We start from the raw sequence: 18,717 nt of genomic DNA, 5'->3' as shown, positions 1-18,717 counted from the left end.
TTTTGGACCAATCACAAATTGTCATATCATTCACTAAATTAAATTAATGACAGAATTCCGAAATCGTCAATTTTGTGATCAATTAAAAGTTGACATATGTCTCAAATTGGAATTGAGGACAAATTCGGTGTTTTCGTCGCAAATGTCGATTGAGTAAAATTAATTTCGACCAATGTGACGTTATAATTTGGGCGTTGACCCAGTTACGCTTAAATATGGCTTAATGTGGGCCTAAAACACCAAAATAGACCTAAGTCTAGTTAATTGGGCCTAAAGACCATGCTCAAGTCCAATTAATTAGGCCCAAAGGTCAGACCCAAGTTCAATTAAATTAGGACCAAAGGTCAAACCCATTGGCCAATCAAGTCTAGGCCTAAGCCCATGAAGCCCATCAGGAAGCTTCCATAAATAGAGAAGTTCTCCTCATTGTCAGCAATTCTATACTCCAGAGAGCTTAGAGAAATTCTAAGACTCCTTGACTCCTGAAGCTAACCACGATTGAAGACTCAAAGATACAAGCATTCTGAAGACTGAAGTTTGAAGACTGAAGTCTTTCAAAGATACAAGCATTCTGAAGACTGAAGTCTTTTAAAGATGCAAGCATTCTGAAGACTGAAGTCGAACACATCCACCCAACCGAGAGAGAATCAAAGGATCAAGCACTAGAGATCGAACCAGATCACATCAAATTAACATCAACACCAACTTAAGTTCAACTCCACAAAACAAGTTTTTCTAGAAGCCTCGTGTGAACACTAATCCTCCAAGAAGATCAACAAGCCCAAAAGTCGATCACCCAAGAAGATCAATAAGCCCAAAGATCGATCGTCAACAAGCCCGAAGGTCGATCACCCAAGAAGATCAACAAGCCCAAAGGTCGATAAGATCAACCAGCTTAAGGATTATAATTTATGTTGAAAGCAATACTATGTATTAGAGATTGTATTCATTTACACAAAATTAATACAAATACAAAGTTTAAGTTCCACGGAATTACCAATCAAACAATTTCATTATTAGCTCTAGATACCCATTTTTAGCATGGCCACACAACTAAATATTTTTCTTTTTATAAATGATTAATGAAAGTGATTTCAAATCATCTCCATAATCTTTGGGTCCAAATATGGTAAGAGTTGACAAGTTGGTTTGAAAATTTCAAAAACTGCCGGTTCGGTTTGGTCGGTTTAAAACCTAAGACGAACCAAACACGTTTTTAATGTGTGATTGTATTTACATATTTATATTATTTTTTAGGTTTTCTTTAACTCTCTCCTAAATTTTTTTCAGCCGCCACACACGTGTCTCTATCGTTGGTTTAATCTCTCCTCTCTCGCTGTGTTCACCGCCGCTCGCCGTCCACCGTTTCCCACTCTTCGCCGACGCTCCTCTCTTTCCGTCTCTCTCGTTTCGTTTTCCCCCAACCCATACCTTCAAACATTCTCGTTACATTCTCCCCCAACCGAAACTCGTACCCCTAACTCGATCCAACTACACCCTTAGCTATCAATTTTGGAGGAACTATTTGAAGATTATTAGAAGATTGTGAAGATGTGCAAGAGAATTTTATGATACTAATTGGTTGTATCGAAAGGTCGATAATAAACAGTTCCATTAGAACGTTTCTCAGTCAGATTCTGTTCCTGATTTGTCTATCTCTAGCATTCCAATTGTTCAATAATAATGAAAATCCTAGCCGCTACATCGAATCAGTTGCCTCTAACTCTCCGCCTACCGTCGAAAATCTCCCGCAACTTTGACTCTAAATTGTCAAGATTGGGGTCGACTTCTCGAGCTCTCGTCGGCGGTAACTCAAGAATGCTTGCAATCAAATGCTCTGCTGAATCACTCGGTAAAATTCTGATCTCAAAGAAAATGATTGACATAACAAATTTAGTTTACGATTGGCATTTATGGGGGAGCGAAATGGAATTGTTTATTTTCCGACCCCAGTAGGCCGCTTTAGAAAATTGGAGCGAAGAAAACTTTATTTCCCTAAATGGCAGTACATTTTGATGTATATAATTTTAACGGTTGTACTACTGCTGTTTCCAGTCGACAGTCCAGAAGCATTTATTGAAGCTTCAAAGAAGGGGAATTTGATTCCGCTTCACCGATGCATATTCTCTGATCACCTTTCGCCAGTGCTTGCGTACCGTTGTTTGGTCAAGGAAGATGATAGAGAAGCCCCAAGTTTTCTATTCGAATCCGTTGAACCTGGCCTGCAGGTTTCAAATGTTGTAAGTTTTTAGAAACTGTCATTTCTTTTTCTAGAACACATTTAGATAAACTGCCAATCGTAGCTTATTGCCTGAATAGTAGATTTTGCTGATATGCCATTACGTCAGGGGAGATATAGTGTGGTTGGTGCTCAACCCTCAATTGAAATTTTGGCGAAAGAAAATGTTGTTACAATTTTGAATCATGAAGAAGGGAAAAGAACAGAGGAGATTGTTGAGGATCCTATGACAGTGCCTCGAAGAATCATGGAGAAATGGAGACCTCAACTAATTGATGAACTTCCTGATGCTTTTTGCGGTACTAATTGACTTATTATGTTGATCATATAATTTACTCTATATTGAATCATTGACTTGATACATCTCTTCCAGCATAAATCTTTGTTTTTATAATATACAGAACAATCAATATGACTTCATGTTCGGCAGAAAGGATCCTTTGAGAATTCATTCAAACAAATATATGTGTGTGGGTAGGTGGGTGTAGATATATATTTTGTGGCATGATGCATCAGCAAGGATTCTATGAAGTTTTAAATGTCAATTAGACTACCATTTGGATATCACATGATTTGATTTTATTATTGGATATAGATGATGATTTTTTCCTTTTCAGATCCCATTACAAGTTTATTTTATTTTATCTTTTGTTACTTGATTCAGTTCATGGCTTACTGTTACTTAATTGACTGAAAATCATCCATTAGGTCCTCCTGCATGCCTTCAAATCCCTAATTCTTCCAAATGGATGTCTTGTCAGGAGGATGGGTTGGTTACTTTTCATATGATACTGTCCGCTATGTAGAAAAGAAGAAATTGCCATTCTCTAGTGCACCAACAGATGACAGAAACCTTCCTGATGTTCATCTAGGACTTTATGATGATGTTATTGTGTTTGATCATGTGAATAAGGTAGATTCATCAATTGTAAAGTATGTTGTTGTTCTCAGGCTTGCAATCTTCTTATTTGTATATCTATTTAACTATCATTTGAATTTGAAGATAATGACTCAGTCTGCGTTGATATTAACTGTCAGTGAGTAGCGCAAGAGGGAGGGAGATCCTTTTGATTTTTTAAAAAGTAGATCTTGAGATCTAGCTCTGCCTTTTCTCTTTTGAGATTTTCTTTTTTATGATTAAACATTTTGGACTACGTCTGCATTGGAAATCAAGTTTTGTGGTCAACAGTGATTTGAATGTGTTCAAAATTTTCTTTTGTAGATATCGCTGCTTACTTCTATCCTTGATTTTTATTGCAGCAAGCTTACGTTATTCATTGGGTTCATTTGGATCAATATTCTTCAGTCCAAGAGGCATACGAGGATGGAACCGCTCGGTTGGAGAAGTTGCTCTCCAGAGTACATGACATAGTTCCGTAAGTGATCCTTTACTTTAGGGGTAGGTGTTTCAAATATGATTTCTCCCTACCCCTCCAATCGTGCATGTTGAGGTTTTCCTCAGATTGTTTAACATGGTTAATTTCAGACCAAAACTTCCTGCAGGATCAATAAGATTATTAACTCATCTTTTTGGTCCAAAACTGAAGATGTCAAGTATGACAAGTTTAGAATACAAGAAGGCAGTTTTGCAGGCTAAGGAGCACATCCTGGCAGGGGATATCTTCCAAATTGTATTAAGTCAGCGTTTTGAGCGCCGAACATTTGCAGATCCATTTGAAGTTTACCGAGCTTTGCGCATTGTGAATCCTAGCCCGTACATGACTTACTTGCAGGTTGCGTGCTTTGGCAGTCGTAGTTGTGCATTAAATTTAGCACTAAATGGTTTCATCCTTTGCTATTTTTATTGATCATAAAAACAAATCTTGTCATCAGGCTAGAGGTTGCATCCTAGTTGCTTCAAGTCCAGAAATTCTTACACGTGTGAAGAAGGTAATCTATTAGAGCCGTTATATTCTGTTATTTTATTATTTTCCAGTTGTCTTTTAGCTACTGTCATTTTGATTATCAGTAAGTTAACTGTTAGGTATCCCAACATAGTAAACTCAAAGAAAACACAAAGAAATACAAGACAGTGACACAGTGCTATATCAAAAGAAGTTACAAAACCTTGATGCATTTCTTCTTCTTTCTTTCTTTCTTTTTTTTTTTTTTTTTTTTTTTTTTGCCCTTTTACTGCAGATTCTTGGATTTGGGAGTGGTCGTTCAGTTTGTTCAATTTGCGGTGGTGTTCAACAATGCCTCAGATGCTTTCGTCGTATTATTGAGAGCCCTTGGTTTAATATTCAAGCGAAAATCCTTTGGTCTAATCGCATCTTTGCCTACTTTGGAGGCTATGGTTTGAAAGAAATTCGAGAATTATATCAGGGCTGGATTCTTGAATTCCTTGAATCTTTAATGAGCCTCTTTCTCAATGGAAAATGGTGGTCTCTAGTATACATGGTTCTGATGCTTTTGATTGCCATACATTTTGGGAAGCAACACTTTAGTCGCCGCAGCCCATGGATTAATATTTCTTGAACTTGGAAGTCGGTGGAATTACATGCTCCTTTTTTATTAGAGAAATTTTCAAGAATTCTTTTATGCCATCACCGCTGGGTGGGTTCATCGATGTTGAAGGACAAGTTTCCTAGGCCTTTTTGAATCCCTTCATTACCAAATGGGGCTGTTTCTGATTTTTGGGAAACAACTGCAGAAATTTCAGATTTTGAGGTTCTTGAAGTTCTTTTGTCCGTTAACATTGGTAATGGTAATGTTTCTGGGAAATGGGAATTGGATGCCTCTGGGTCCTTCTCGGTTAAATCCCTTTCTCACTATTTAAATGCCTAATTTCCTCTACCCAAGGAGATTTAATTGGTTTTATGGAAATCCATTAATTCATTCAGAATTTCAATTTTTTTGGATATTTTTAAACCGCAATCTCAACATAGCGGATATTCTTAAAATAAAAATTTGGCTTCTTCATGTTTACAACTTTCCATCTACTTTCTATTAGGAACCAAGGTAGTATGAGATGCGTTTGTCCCACATTGGTTAGAATGAGATGACCAATGTGGTATTTAAGTGTCTTGGCTCTCCCATCCTAATAGCTAATTTTTGGGGTGTGGTTCTCTAAGGTGCTTAAGTACCTAATAATGGTATTAGAGCCGGTTGTCGACGTTCCGGAATGGAACCGACCGGGTGTTGCTGAGTGAAGTGCCACCGGAGTAGCCATCGGGACATCGGCTTTCCGAGGATGGGGTATTGTTAGGAATCAAGGTAGTATAGGATGCCTTTGTCCCATATAGGTTAGAATGGGATGACCAATGTGGTATTTAAGTTGCTTGACTCTCCCACCCAATAGCTAGCTTTTGGGGTGTGGTTCTCCGAGGTGCTTAAGTTCTTAACACTTTCTTTGTCATATGGCTGGGAAAACTTGAGTCACATTTTTTAGTCGTCTGTTTGCTCAAGATGACTGATTTAAGCTTCTCAATCTATTCAGTTTCCAGTGCGTTCTTTATTCAAGTGTCAAAAAAGTAATTGTTCTTTATTTATTAGTGTGTCCTTCATTTCCGTTGAAGCCTCAGCTACTTTGGGTTAATGCAGTCAAAGCTTCATGTTTGGGATTGTGGATGGAAAGGAATATGTGGACATTTGAGAAAAAATATAGTTCAAGTGTGGACGTCTTTGAATCAGTTCGTCTCACTGAATGCTTGGCTTTGGCGCTCTTCAAATCATTTGATGGATACTCTTTTTTGGATATAAATTTCAACCGGCCCACTTTGTGTTTCCAGCCTAATTGGGTCTTTTCTTATCATGTTCAGGCTTCTATTGTTATTTTCATTACATTTTGTCTTTTGTTTTCTTTACTTCTCTCTCTTGTGGAGCTTTGTTGCTATTAAACATAAATCCTTTTTTATTTCATCAATGAGAAGTTCTCTTTTTCAAAAAAAAAAAAAAAAAAAAAAAGGATATATATATAGCTTAATCCATATTTACACGAACTGGCCTTCTTGTTGGCGTGGGAATATCTCATCTCTCCCTCTTTTTTTTATTATCTCTCGATAAGGACAGTTAAGTTTCTTATTCCCAAAAAAAAGAAGAAAAGAAAAAAGAGTGAGAAGTTACAATATACACAACCTTCCAAGAGGGCTATCTCTCTCCCAAGTCCCATAATGGATAATCCTCACCAAAATGATCTTCTCCTAAGGTGCCCAAACCTCAATTATGACCAAGGCACTGTTGACTAATTACTCTTGAGCCCTACTAATATATTACTAATATTTCCATTGTATCACTTGCTAGTATTCTCAAATTAATCTCTAGTTTGACTGGTTCCTAGTCTACTTATGTGGACGCTCGTAACATTGTGGACATGTAACAAAATTTTGTGTTGACAGTTTGAATGCCTCATTTTCTACCTCCCTTTTCTTGAAGGCGACTGAGTATTTTATTATGGGTGTCTGTTTCCGTTAACATTGACAGGGAAAGATTACTAATCGGCCCCTGGCTGGAACCATTAAAAGAGGGAAAACAGAAAAGGAGGATCGAATGTTGGAGAAGGATCTTTTGAACGATGCAAAGCAGTGTGCCGAGCATATAATGTTGGTTGACTTGGGAAGAAATGATGTTGGGAAGGTATATTTCTGTTTCATCGTGGTTTATTTTGTCATATTAGTTGATTGTTTATTTGTTTTATTATTACTTTTTAAATTCAGGTGTGGCCATATGCTATATATACCAAACATATATTGTCAGCTTCTATCTTAGGCCAATGCCTTTCCAGATAATTAAAACAAAGTCCCTTTGTCATAGGTGTTTCTTCCTGTCAAATTCACACCTCTAAACACTTTATTGTTCCCTTCTCCCCAAAGATTCCACGTCAAAGTGCACACCTCCACGAACCACTAAAAACGACATCTCTTTAAAAGGCGGATGGAGGAGAAACTCTCTGATCATCAAAAGAACAATCTTGCTCTATGCTGGTGCATTCTATCATAAGATCAGTTCTACATGCGTGTTCTGTTTCCCTCTGTTCTTTTGCGGTTTCATGAGATTTTAGACCATCATTTTCTAAACTGATATACAATGGTCAATCTCACATGAACGGCTTGTGCAGGTATCAAAATTTGGCTCAGTTAAGGTTGAAAAGCTAATGAATATTGAGAGGTATTCCCATGTCATGCACATTAGTTCAACTGTAAGTATACTTTTCTCCGTGTCTATTCCAACCAAAAGGTTCATGAATAAATATTACGTTGTTGATTTTTTTCTGTCAATAAATAGCCTTGTGTGTATAACATGAACTCCCCTCCTCTCCTGGGTTTATTTCTGTACTCGTTCTAGCATTTTGGACTCCGGTTTTTAACAAAGTCAAACATCATTTAGCTAATAATGAAGTCTCTCTTCCCAGGTAACAGGTGAGTTAGTTGATGATTTGAACAGTTGGGATGTCTTGCGAGCTGCATTGCCAGTGGGGACAGTTAGCGGAGCACCAAAGGTAACGTTTTTACTTCTGCTCGTCTGCTGTAATGTAGGCAAGGTTTTAAGATTGCAGTTTCTGAACTCTGGAGATTGCTCAGTTTTGTTTAAGTGACTCATTTCTTGATGTGGTTTTGGGTTTTTTGTTCGATGGAGCTCATTTCGTGACCAGTGATAATCTTGAGGTCTTTTCTTGATCATCCTCATTGCAATACAGGTGAAAGCAATGGAGTTGATTGATCAGCTGGAGGTTACCAGGCGTGGACCGTACAGCGGTGGGTTTGGTGGAATTTCATTTTCAGGAGACATGGATATAGCCCTTGCTCTAAGGACCATTGTCTTCCCCACCAATACCCGTTACGACACCATTTACTCGTATAAGGATGCGAACCGCCGATTGGAATGGGTAGCTCACCTCCAAGCTGGCGCTGGCATTGTGGCGGACAGTGATCCTGGAGATGAACAAAGGGAATGTGAGAACAAAGCCGCCGCACTTGCCCGTGCAATTGACCTTGCAGAGTCCTCATTCATTGGAAAATAATGGCAAAACCTTCGTTTATTTAGAATACTTTTGTTTTCCATTCGTCAGTCGTTTCAAGTTCCTCCCATTTTTGGGTTCAAAGAATTCTTCTGAACACGTGATTTTTCACTATAAATGTAAGCGTTTCATACTAGTTTTTAGTACTTGAGTATTTAGCTTCAATGTTTTTAATTAGTTGGAACTGATAATATTGGTTCAATTATAAAGTTAGTCTCTACATTTTTTAAGTTTACATATGATCATTCAACTTTTTACAACTTTCAAAATTTTTAATATTCATATATCTTTTAGTCACAATTTAAAGTTTAGAGTTTGATTAGGTAAATTAAATTCAAGTTTTATATATCAACTTTAAAATTTGAATTTGTTAAGATTTATTAGACACAAAATTGGAAGTTTAGAGACATTAGATGTACAATAACATTTACCAAAGTTAAAATTATAAAATAATTTCTTTATAATATGTAAGGATATACGTATTACATCATTGACAAGTGGGGTTCAAATTCTTCTTAGTCTTTTTAGTTCTTATGCTTTTAAATCATAGTTTAAGAACATAGGGTCATCGTCAGCCTCAAAATCTTACTATTTCATTCAAGAAATTTGGAGCAAAGTTAAGAAGATTTAATCCAATGCGGTTTAAGAAATATTTTAAAACATTTCAAATGATGTCGCATTTTGTTTATGTTGCTACTTATTAATTAAATAAGTGCTATTTAATTAACTGGGCCAATTAATTAAATAAGTATTATTTAATTAGTTGTGCTAATTAATTAAATAAATGTTATTTAATTAATTAAATAAGTATTATTTACTTAATTAAATAAGCGTTATTTAATTAATTAATTGTGAAAAAGGGAAATAGAAAAAAAAGATTAGGAAAAGGGTTTGACTTCTCTATATAAAGACCTTCTTATGGCCCCTTTAGGAGATATAGACACTGACAATACACAACACACAAGTGTTAGACACTGACAATACACAACACACAAGTGTTATTGTGCAAAATTTTCTCTAAGCTGCAAAGAGAATCTTCTCTACTCTCCAAAACTCTTTTCTCCTCTTCCTCTCCCAATAGGTGGATACCACATATCTCTCTATTGGAATCCCAGAGAATAACGAAGTTACTCTCGTGGTAGTGTTCAAGATTGTTTAAGAAATCGTTTGTGATCAAGATCATTGGAGGAGCTCTTCGTTGGAACTTAAAGAGGATTGTTCGTGAAGCTTGGGAATATATAAAGGTAAGAATGGTTCTAATATTTTTCCCTAAGACATGCTATATTACATGTTTAAATTCTGTTTTAGTATATTAAATTTGTTTATGTAAAACTCGAATTGTTGGATGCAAGGCATTCACAATGCTTCCGCTGTGGGATTCATTCCTTTCACATCAACTCTTCAAAAATTGCTCGTAAGTACAGTTGGGTCAAAAATATCATTTTATCCCTATAGTTACATTTAACTTCTTAAGTACCACTGATCCCTCTAATGAACAATTAGTCATAGTTCAACTATAACTGAACCCCTCTCGGGCCAGGAGAGGGTGAGATGCCTCATTATTCAAAATCCAAAATCAACCCTTAAAGGAGCAATTTATCTACTTACCCAAACAATGAGAATGAATGAATTTCTTTTTGTGTAGCCGTGTTCCCAACTCCCCAATCAGACAAATCCCAAAATGATAGGCATATTGAGTCGACGAATCTGGTCACTCTCTCCTATGCTGATCAAAGGACCGACCTTATAAGCAAAAGTTCACAACTCCTTCAAAATTAAGATCAAGTTACCTATGGTCATCCTAGAGAAATGAAAGTATCTTCTATAGCGACGTTATAAAGAGACCAATCATTTCATGGTTCGATTTTATTCAAATTCTTTTTATAGGATACCTGATGCATTTATTTTTATTGAATGGAAATATGGATGATATGCGTTGATGGATTGTATTGTGCACCCAAGTTTCCCTAAAGGAATTCAAGTGTAAATTCCTTTGAGTTTCCTGGTAAGTCCAGGGTCAAACACAGGGACTTATGAAAATAATTGCGTTGGTAATGTTGTGAAAACTTTGTGGTAACAAGTAAATAAATAAAGTGTGGGTGTGTTGTTGCATTGATGAAAAAGAAGTAAATAAAGGCGGCGGATTTGAGAAAGGTAGTTGCGTTAATAGATGCAATGAGTATGTAATGAACGAGTTGAGAAGGTCTTTTAGCTAGCGTTACTCGGGAATGCGTCAAACCTTGCAATCATGTTACAACCATGCACAACAAGACATTTCCCAATGTAAATGCGATGCTCCTAAGTTTAGAACGTATGTGTTGAATGCAAAATGTCCATAGAGCTTATCCCTAAGTCTCTATTCTTGTCCTATGCGTTGATGAAAAATGCATGGAAGCAAGGTGATTGCATACAATCATACCTTATTGCTAAGATGCATGCGATGTGTTAATAATAAATAGTGCTCATTCCTAAGCGCCTATCTCTCGTTTATGCGTTCTAATCTGGTTCTTCCAAACCTAGATTCTGACCTGACCTTCCCAAGTCTAGATCCTGTCTTTAGACTACCCTCCCAAGTATCTCTAATAGACGAATAAAGTATACATAAACAAGATAATCGCAAAGGTGAAGATTCCTTCGTTATGCTAGCTAACTACTCCTCAACCCATTCAACTAATTTAGCTACTCATGCTTAAATAACAGAGAGTGAACAGATATAGAGAAAGACATTCCATTCTTATAACTGAGTTGAGTACAAAATGATAATTGAAAATAAAGGTAAAGAGCCTGGTAGCAATTCCTTGCTGACCGAGGCTTTTTACACTGAATCTCTATTTTGATCTACAAATGTTCCCGCTTCTGCAGGCGTCGGCCCTCTCTCTATCTTGGAGCTTCTGGTGCTTTCCTAAGCTTGCCGGAACGATCTATTGGCACACCTTCTTCCCCACGTCTTCCTTAAAAGGGAAGAAAACTATGGACAGAGGCGTGAACTTGTAAAGTGATGAAGTAATTGACTACTTAACCCTTTCTCTGAAGAATGCACTTGGTATTTATAGAGTTTCCATGGTGAAAGGTGGCTTCTCTCTCCCGGTTGTACAGATGGGACAACTTTAATTCCTGATTGTTGCGCCAGATAATTGTCACCGATAAAGCTGAATGTACTTTATGACCATTATCGACTGTCAACTTAATTTGGATCTGACTGCCGTCAGCTTTCTGTCCCATCGATTTTAATTATCCTTTCACCTAGATGCGCCCACCATGTTACGCTGACCAAGTTATGGTGATTCTTCTTGGGCAAATGTTTGCAAGCACGATCACGCAAAGTCTTGCGGTGAAGTTACGCTCGACTAATGTATTCCTATGATCGCAATCTCTGCATTGCGTTAACGCATATTCTACACAAAAATATAAAGATCAACTGCTCTAATATGTTGGACGCGTGCGACCGCAACATTATAGAATTTATGCTTAATGGACGCAATTTAACATATTTCATCAACGCAATCCACCATTGTTTAAGAACTTAGTACTATGATAACGTGCATTTCTACCTGTTATCACACCCCCAAGTTTAAACAATGCTTGTCCTCAAGCATAAGCTAAAGATTCCTTTAGCAAGTTAACCGCAAAGTTCTTTCCCTAGATTTCTCAAGGATACTTCATTCAAATCCTATATGCCAGAATTTCCTTAAGTCTTATTCAAGTCTCTTCCTAAAATATTTCTAAGACTTAGGGATTGCAAGCTTAACTTTCAAAAGGACTTTACTAAATTCCGGAACATCGCATGATTTATTTTAAAAAGAAAATTTTCTACCAGAATGTCAAATGATTTATCCTTGCACAAAAATTTTCTTCATTGCTATTTTTTTCTAACCTTATGCTGATCCGAGTGCTTTGCCTTCGTTTTGGCTTATCCCTACGTGTGTCATGCGGACATCCAACTATGAGCAATGCACTCTTTCTCAGACTAACTCATACCAATTTGGTAGTGGAGTTGCGGTCATTGATTTATGCGTTGATCCTAGTGACTTACTTTCGTTTTGGCTTGCCCCCACGTGTGTCATGCGGACATCTAATTATGGGTAAGTGCCTTTCACAACTTAACTCTTATCAACATGGGTTTCCCATTGCGTTTACAGTGGAGTTGTTATTCTTAAATATTTTTTTTTTTTTTTAATTTTTTTATAGATATATAGCAAGGTCGAAAAAAAATACCTCACCCCCAAATTTAAAATACGGCAATGTCCTCATTGCCAAAAGAAATTAAAATAAGTCATGCGATGGTCATAGAATGCATTGTAAGGGAAGTTTGAAAGCAAGCTAGCAAACCCCTAACTTCTAGAAATATTTCATGAGGTGACTATCTTAAGATTTAAGTTGACTCTAGTATATACGAAAGAGATAGAAGCATATTTTTCATCATTGAAATCATACTTGGCAAAGAAACAACGTGCGGTAAACTACTAAAGTTATCTATTTGTGATATGATCGTGGTAATCAAGGAGGATGCGGTGATAAAACTTTGTAAAGTAAAATGCAATATGATAGTGCAAAATTTAAAATAAAGATAAGGAAGAGTACATCCCCAAGTTTAGCGCATCGCCCGCATTGAGTATTGATGCATCCATCCTTGCGGCGATCTTTGCTCCTGTGGATTGTGGTTATGGAATGAGATCATTTGCTTCTTCGCAATCCTGTGCCTTAATCCTTGTAAACAGACAAAGAGAGGGTCAAATGATTTTAAAACAAAACAACAAGATTTTTTTTTTTAGAGAAATAAATGAAATACTGATAATAGTAAAATGATGAAGAGTTAAATGTTCAAGAGTTGAGTAAGGGATAGTCTGGGTTTTTCAATTTTGTGGAGACTATTTCTGGCTGGAATTCTCCTCCGCAATATACCTTTATTCGTTGTCCATTAACTTTAAATGTTCGACTACCATCCTCGGTGATCAGTTCCGTCACACCATGTGGAAATCTTGCTTTGATGATGAAGGGACCGGACCAACGTGATTTTAATTTTCTTGGGAAGAGCCGCAATCTCGAATTGAAGAGTAAGACCTTTTGCCCGATTTGGAGGTTTCTAGCGTATGTGCATTTATCATGATAGTGCTTGGTGCGCTCTTTGTAAATCTTTGCATTCTCATATGTGTTGACCCTCCATTCTTCTAGCTCGACCAACTGCAGTATTCGCGCTTCTCCTGCTTTCTTTAAATCGAAATTCAGTTTCTTGACCGTCCACAATGCTTTATACTCCAACTCTAAAGGCAGATGACACCCCTTGCCAAATACCAACGCATAGGAGGACATACCAATTGGTGTTTTAAATGCGGTCCAATATGCCCACAACGCATCATCAAGCTTCATTGCCCAATCTTTCCGCGAAGGCTTTACTACTTTCTCGAGTATAAACTTGATTTCTCTATTGGACACTTCGACCTGACCATTTGTTTGCGGATGGTATGCAGTGGCCACCTTATGGAGGATATTGTACTTACGCAGCAGCTCCTTGATATTGTGATTGACAAAGTGTGATCCTTCATCACTTATGATGGCACGGGAAGTGCCAAAACGAGTGAAAATATTCTACCCACTTGGAAACGTAATCGACGGCCAATAAGATATAATATTTGCCATGCGAAGGAAGGAATGGTCCCATGAAATCAATCCCCAGACGTCAAATAATTCCAGCTCCAAGATAGTGTTTATTGACATTGTGTTCTTCCATGAAATGTTACCGGTGCATTGACACCGATCACATTTCCTTGAGTAGTCAGCAGAATCCTTAAATAATGAAGGCCAAAAGAGTCCACTTTGCAAAACTTTGGCTGTAGTACGTTGTCCTCCAAAGTGCCCTCCATATGGAGAATCGTGGCACTATGACAATATGCGTTGTTGAACAGTGTTTGGTACGCATAATCGAATGATTTGGTCTGCACCTCTTTTATACAGATTCGGCTCATCCCAATAATAATGCTTACATTCATGCTTGAGCTTCTTCTGTTGATGGTATGTGTAATCTTCAGGAAATTATTCACAAACCAAATAATTAACGATGTCCGCATACCAGGAAATTTTTTTTATGTGGAACAACTGCTCGTCCAGAAACACGACACTTACTTCAGATTCATTGCGGTCAACCTTGGGATTTTCCAGTCTGGACAGGTGATCCACAACTTGATTCTCTGTCCCCTTCCGATCAATTATCTCGATATCAAATTCTTGAAGGAGAAGAACCCATTTGATCAACCTCGACTTTGCGTCCTTCTTTGTCATGCAATATTTGATTGCTAAGTGATCAGTGTGAATGAGTACCTTGGTTCCCAATAGATATGCCCGAAATTTTTCCAACGCAAAAAACACAACCAGGAGTTCTTTTTCAGTGGTGGTATAATTTATTTGAGCAGGGTTCAGAGTTTTACTCGCATATGCGATGGGGTGCAAAATAGTTTTCTTCATTGCGCTAACGCGGCTCCCATCGCATACCCGCTTGCGTCGCATTATTTCGAACGACAGTGTCCAATCCAGTGCAATCAAGATGGGCGCAGTAATCAACGCATCTTTTAAAATTCGAAATGCATTGCGGAAGTTGTTGTCAAATTCAAATTTTCTATCCGCCTTTAACAACACACTCAGTGGTCGTGCAATCTTAGAAAAATCTTTAATGAATCGTCTATAGAATCCAGCATGCCCCAAGAAGCTTCGCACAACCTTCACGTTGGTTGGAGGTAGAAGCTTTTCAATTGCGTCGATTGTTGCTTTGTCCACCTCCAACCCTTCTCGAGAAACCTTGTGTCCCAACACTATATTCTCTTTCACCATGAAGTGACATTTTTCCCAGTTGAGCACCAGATTCGTCTCTTCACATCTTTTTAGAATTTTCTCCAAATTGGCTAGGCAGACTTCATAAGTGTTCTCATAAACGGAGAAGTCATCCATAAATATTTCCACTGAGTCTTCGAGAAAATTTGAAAAGATCGCCATCATGCACCTCTGGAACGTGCTCGGTGCATTGTAGAGACCAAACAACAGGCGGCGAAAAGCGAATGTCCCATATGGGCAGGTGAATGTGGTCTTGTCTTGGTCTTTAGAAGCTATCATGATTTGATTGTACCCGGCGTATCCATCCAAAAAGCAGTAAAAATCATTCCCTGATAGTCTGTCTAGCATTTGATCAATGAATAGCAGAGGGAAGTGATCTTTCTTTGTGGCCGCATTCAATTTGCGATAGTCCATACATATGCGTATCCAGTGATGGTTCTTTGCGGTATTAATTCATTGTTCTCATTTGGAATTACCGTCATTCTGCCCTTCTTTGGCACACATTGCACGGGGCTGACCCATGTGCTATCTGCAATAGGATAGATAATGCCCACATCCAGCCACTTGATAATCTCCTTTTTGACGACCTCCTTCATCGTAGGGTTAAGTCTGCGTTGATTTTCAATAGTTGCTTTGTGGTCATCCTCAAGACGAATGTGGTGCATGCAGTGATGTCAGCGAGCATCCAGCCAATTGCTCGCTCATGTTTCTTGAGAATACTCATCAACGCATTCTCTTGATCTTCATTGAGTGCAGAGGAAATTATCATTGGCAGCTTCTCATCCTGCCTTAGAAATGCGTACTTCAAATGTGTTGGTAGTGTTTTTAGTTCAAGGGCTAGTGGTTCTACAAGGGAAGGTAGAGTTGTTTTTCTTTCTTCTTTTGGCTCTTCTTCTTGCATTGCGATTGTTCTTTCTTCTTTATTTGTTTTTGCTACGATCGCATTGCAGGCAGCTATGGATGCGTTGGCATCATCTTCTTCACACTCTTCATCAGACTTTTCTTCTTCAATCAAATTCAAGTCATTGTCAGAATCTTGTAGATCTTCCTCATCCAGGAATTTCATGGCACGAATTACATTAAATTTGAGCTTCTATCCATTTATGCTCAAAGTGATTTCTCCCTTGTGCACATCAATTTGAGCTCGACCCTTTGATAGAAAGGGTTGCCTCAAAATGATGGGTACATCCTTGTCGGCCTCATAATCTAGGATGATGAAGTTAGCTAGAAAAATAAATTTATCAATCGTGATCAGCACGTCCTTCACCTTACCTTCTGGATGAACCAGAGATCTGTCAGCCAATTGGAGAGTCACGGATGTGGGCACAAGTTGCCCCACATTTAATTGTCGAAAGATTGACAGCGGCATCAAATTTATGCTGGCCCCCAAGTCACATAGGGCTTGCCCAATATAGAGTCCTCCTATGGAGCAAGGAATAGTGAAGCTCCCAGGATCGCTCGTCTTCGGTGGGATAATAGATTTGGAACTTTGCTTTAATGCCACCGTGGCAAATTTTCCAGCGCCTCTCTTTTTAGTTACCATGTCCTTCAGAAACTTGGCATAGGCAGACATTTCCTCAATCGCTTCATTGAAAGAAATATTAACATGTAATTGTTTTAACATAGACAGGAAGCGTTGGTACTGTACCTCTTCGTTTTTCTTCTTCTTTAGCCTTTGAGGGAAGGATGGTAACTGAACTTTCACGGTTTCTGTTTCATTTGACTTTGAGGTTGACCAACCTCAGGTTCTACTACTTCATTTTCTTTTTTCTTCTTCTTGCTTTTCCGCAATCTCAGGCTCAGTTACGATGGAAGTGGATTTGTTTTGCTCCTTCTTTTCTCCTTCCACAATCTTTCCACTGCGTAATGTCACAACCTGACATTGCTCTTTTCCTGATCCTCCTGGGTTGCGTGGAAGTTGGGTTGAACTTGGCAACGCCTCTTGCGGTCTACTTTTGAGCTCATTTGCAATCTGACCCATTTGCAATTCGAGGTTCTGAATGGACGTAGCCTGACTTTGAAGCACTGTCTCGTTTTTCTCTATATAATGCTTCAATAGGCTCTCTAGAGAAGAAGATTGCATTGGTTGTTGTGAGCTACTTGCTTGGTTGCTCTGTTGACCATTGTTGCATTGGAAGACTCCTAGTGGCCCTTCTTTTTGCGCCATAGATTGAAAATTTTATTATTGATTCTTCCAAGCAAAATTGGGGTGGTTTCTCCACCTGGTTGTAAGTGTTTGAAAAGGGATTATTCTTTACAAAATATACAGACTGTGGATTTTGCGGGCAATCTTCCATTGCATGCCCATCACCGCAAGTCGCACACCTTATGGTGTTTTGACTTATTGCGTTAATTTGCCCACCTTGCGGTGATGGGCTGCTGATCGCCATTCCTTGAATCAAATTCATCATTGCGGTCATTTGGTTTTGTAATGAAACAATGGCCCCGTTATTTGCATCGGAATATTTGAGTCTCAATCTCTGGTCACTCTCCCTCTAGTCTTCATGGTTCTTAGAGATGCAGTCCAGAATATTTTTCACCTCCTCGTAAGTTTTGTCAAGCAAACCACCAGCGGCTGCCGCATTGGTAGCGGTCTACGAAGCAGGATTCAAACCGTGATAGAAAATTTCCATTTGAAGGCAGTCTGGTAGCCCATTATGCGGACAATCTCGGACCAACCTTTTAAACCTCGCCCAAGCATCGCTGAGCGATTTGTCCATATATTGATCAAAATTAGTAATAATTTTTCTTCGTCTTGCGTTCTTGGTAGGTGAAAATACTTTTTCATGAATTTCTCCACTACCTACTCCCACGAAGTAATCTCTCTTGGTTCGAGCGAATAAGCCCATTTTCTAGCCTGATCACAGAGAGAAAATGGGAACAACGTTAGTCGAACTTCTTCAGCAGAGATGTTCGGGAACACAAAAGTATTGCAAATTTCAATAAAACTTCGGAGGTGGGCGTGCGGATCCTTGCCACGCTTTTCTCTGAATTGACCTGCAGTCTGGATCATCTGCAGCATCACCGGTTTCATTTCGAATCTGCTTCTATCGAGGGCAGGCCTTATGATTCCCGGAGAGAAATCATAGAGGTTTGGCGATGCATAGTCCCTAATGAGCCTATTGCGATCGTTTGCCAACAGAATCGGATTCGCCATGACATTATTATCATTTGGTGCTCCACCTCCAGGCTGCTTCGCCATCTCTTCTTTATCGAATTGTGGTTTCTGTTGGCGGTCTTGTAGTCTCCTTCGAAATGTTCTCTCAATCTCCGGGTTATAGTTCGCCAGAGATTGGAGTTCTGCAAAGAAATAAAAAAAATTACCGGTAACAACTATTTTGCCAAAGTCCCCGGCAACGTCACCAAAAACTTGATGTGTTTATTTTTATTGAATGGAAATATGGATGATATGCGTTGATGGATTGTGTTGTGCACTCAAGTTTCCCCAGCAGAATTCAAGTGAATTCCTCTGAGTTTCCTGGTAAGTCTAGGGTCAAACACAAGGACTTGTAAAAATAGTTGCGTTGGTAATGTTGTAAAAACTTTGTGGTAACTGAGTAAATAAATAAAGTGTGGGTGTGTTGTTGTGTTGATGAAAAAGAAATAAATAAAGGCGGCGGATTTGAGAAAGATAGTTTCGTTGATAGATGCAATGAGTATGCAATGAATGGGTTGAGAAGGTCTTTTAGCTAGTGTTACT

General features: G+C 38.4%; 1 protein-coding gene across 4 annotated transcripts; it reads left to right on the top strand.

The window, feature by feature from the left end:
• The first annotated feature begins 1,243 nt into the window (after positions 1–1,243).
• Positions 1,244–8,341, top strand: LOC120073673 (anthranilate synthase alpha subunit 2, chloroplastic-like). 4 transcript variants are annotated; one of them, XM_090312295.1, is made up of 11 exons: positions 1,244–1,852; positions 2,056–2,240; positions 2,349–2,538; positions 3,001–3,152; positions 3,500–3,615; positions 3,726–3,972; positions 4,073–4,129; positions 6,662–6,814; positions 7,296–7,376; positions 7,590–7,676; positions 7,875–8,341. In XM_090312295.1, exons 1-11 carry the CDS (start codon positions 1,684–1,686, stop codon positions 8,196–8,198), a joined length of 1,761 nt encoding a protein of 586 aa, XP_090168421.1. In that variant the 5' UTR covers positions 1,244–1,683; the 3' UTR covers positions 8,199–8,341. The 4 variants fall into 4 exon arrangements, with proteins under 4 accessions (XP_090168421.1, XP_090168422.1, XP_090168423.1 ...); XM_090312297.1 differs by having other exon boundaries at positions 1,271–1,852; positions 2,323–2,538; XM_090312298.1 differs by lacking the exon at positions 1,244–1,852 and having other exon boundaries at positions 2,101–2,240; positions 2,320–2,538.
• Positions 8,342–18,717: the final 10,376 nt, after the last annotated feature.

The sequence above is a fragment of the Benincasa hispida genome, chromosome 3 (assembly GCF_027475165.1).
Source record: "Benincasa hispida cultivar pf3 chromosome 3, pf3_genome.v1.1, whole genome shotgun sequence".
Taxonomy (NCBI): Eukaryota; Viridiplantae; Streptophyta; class Magnoliopsida; order Cucurbitales; family Cucurbitaceae; genus Benincasa; species Benincasa hispida.
Note: the sequence above shows the minus strand (reverse complement) of the source record. Positions and strands in the feature narration are given on the sequence as shown.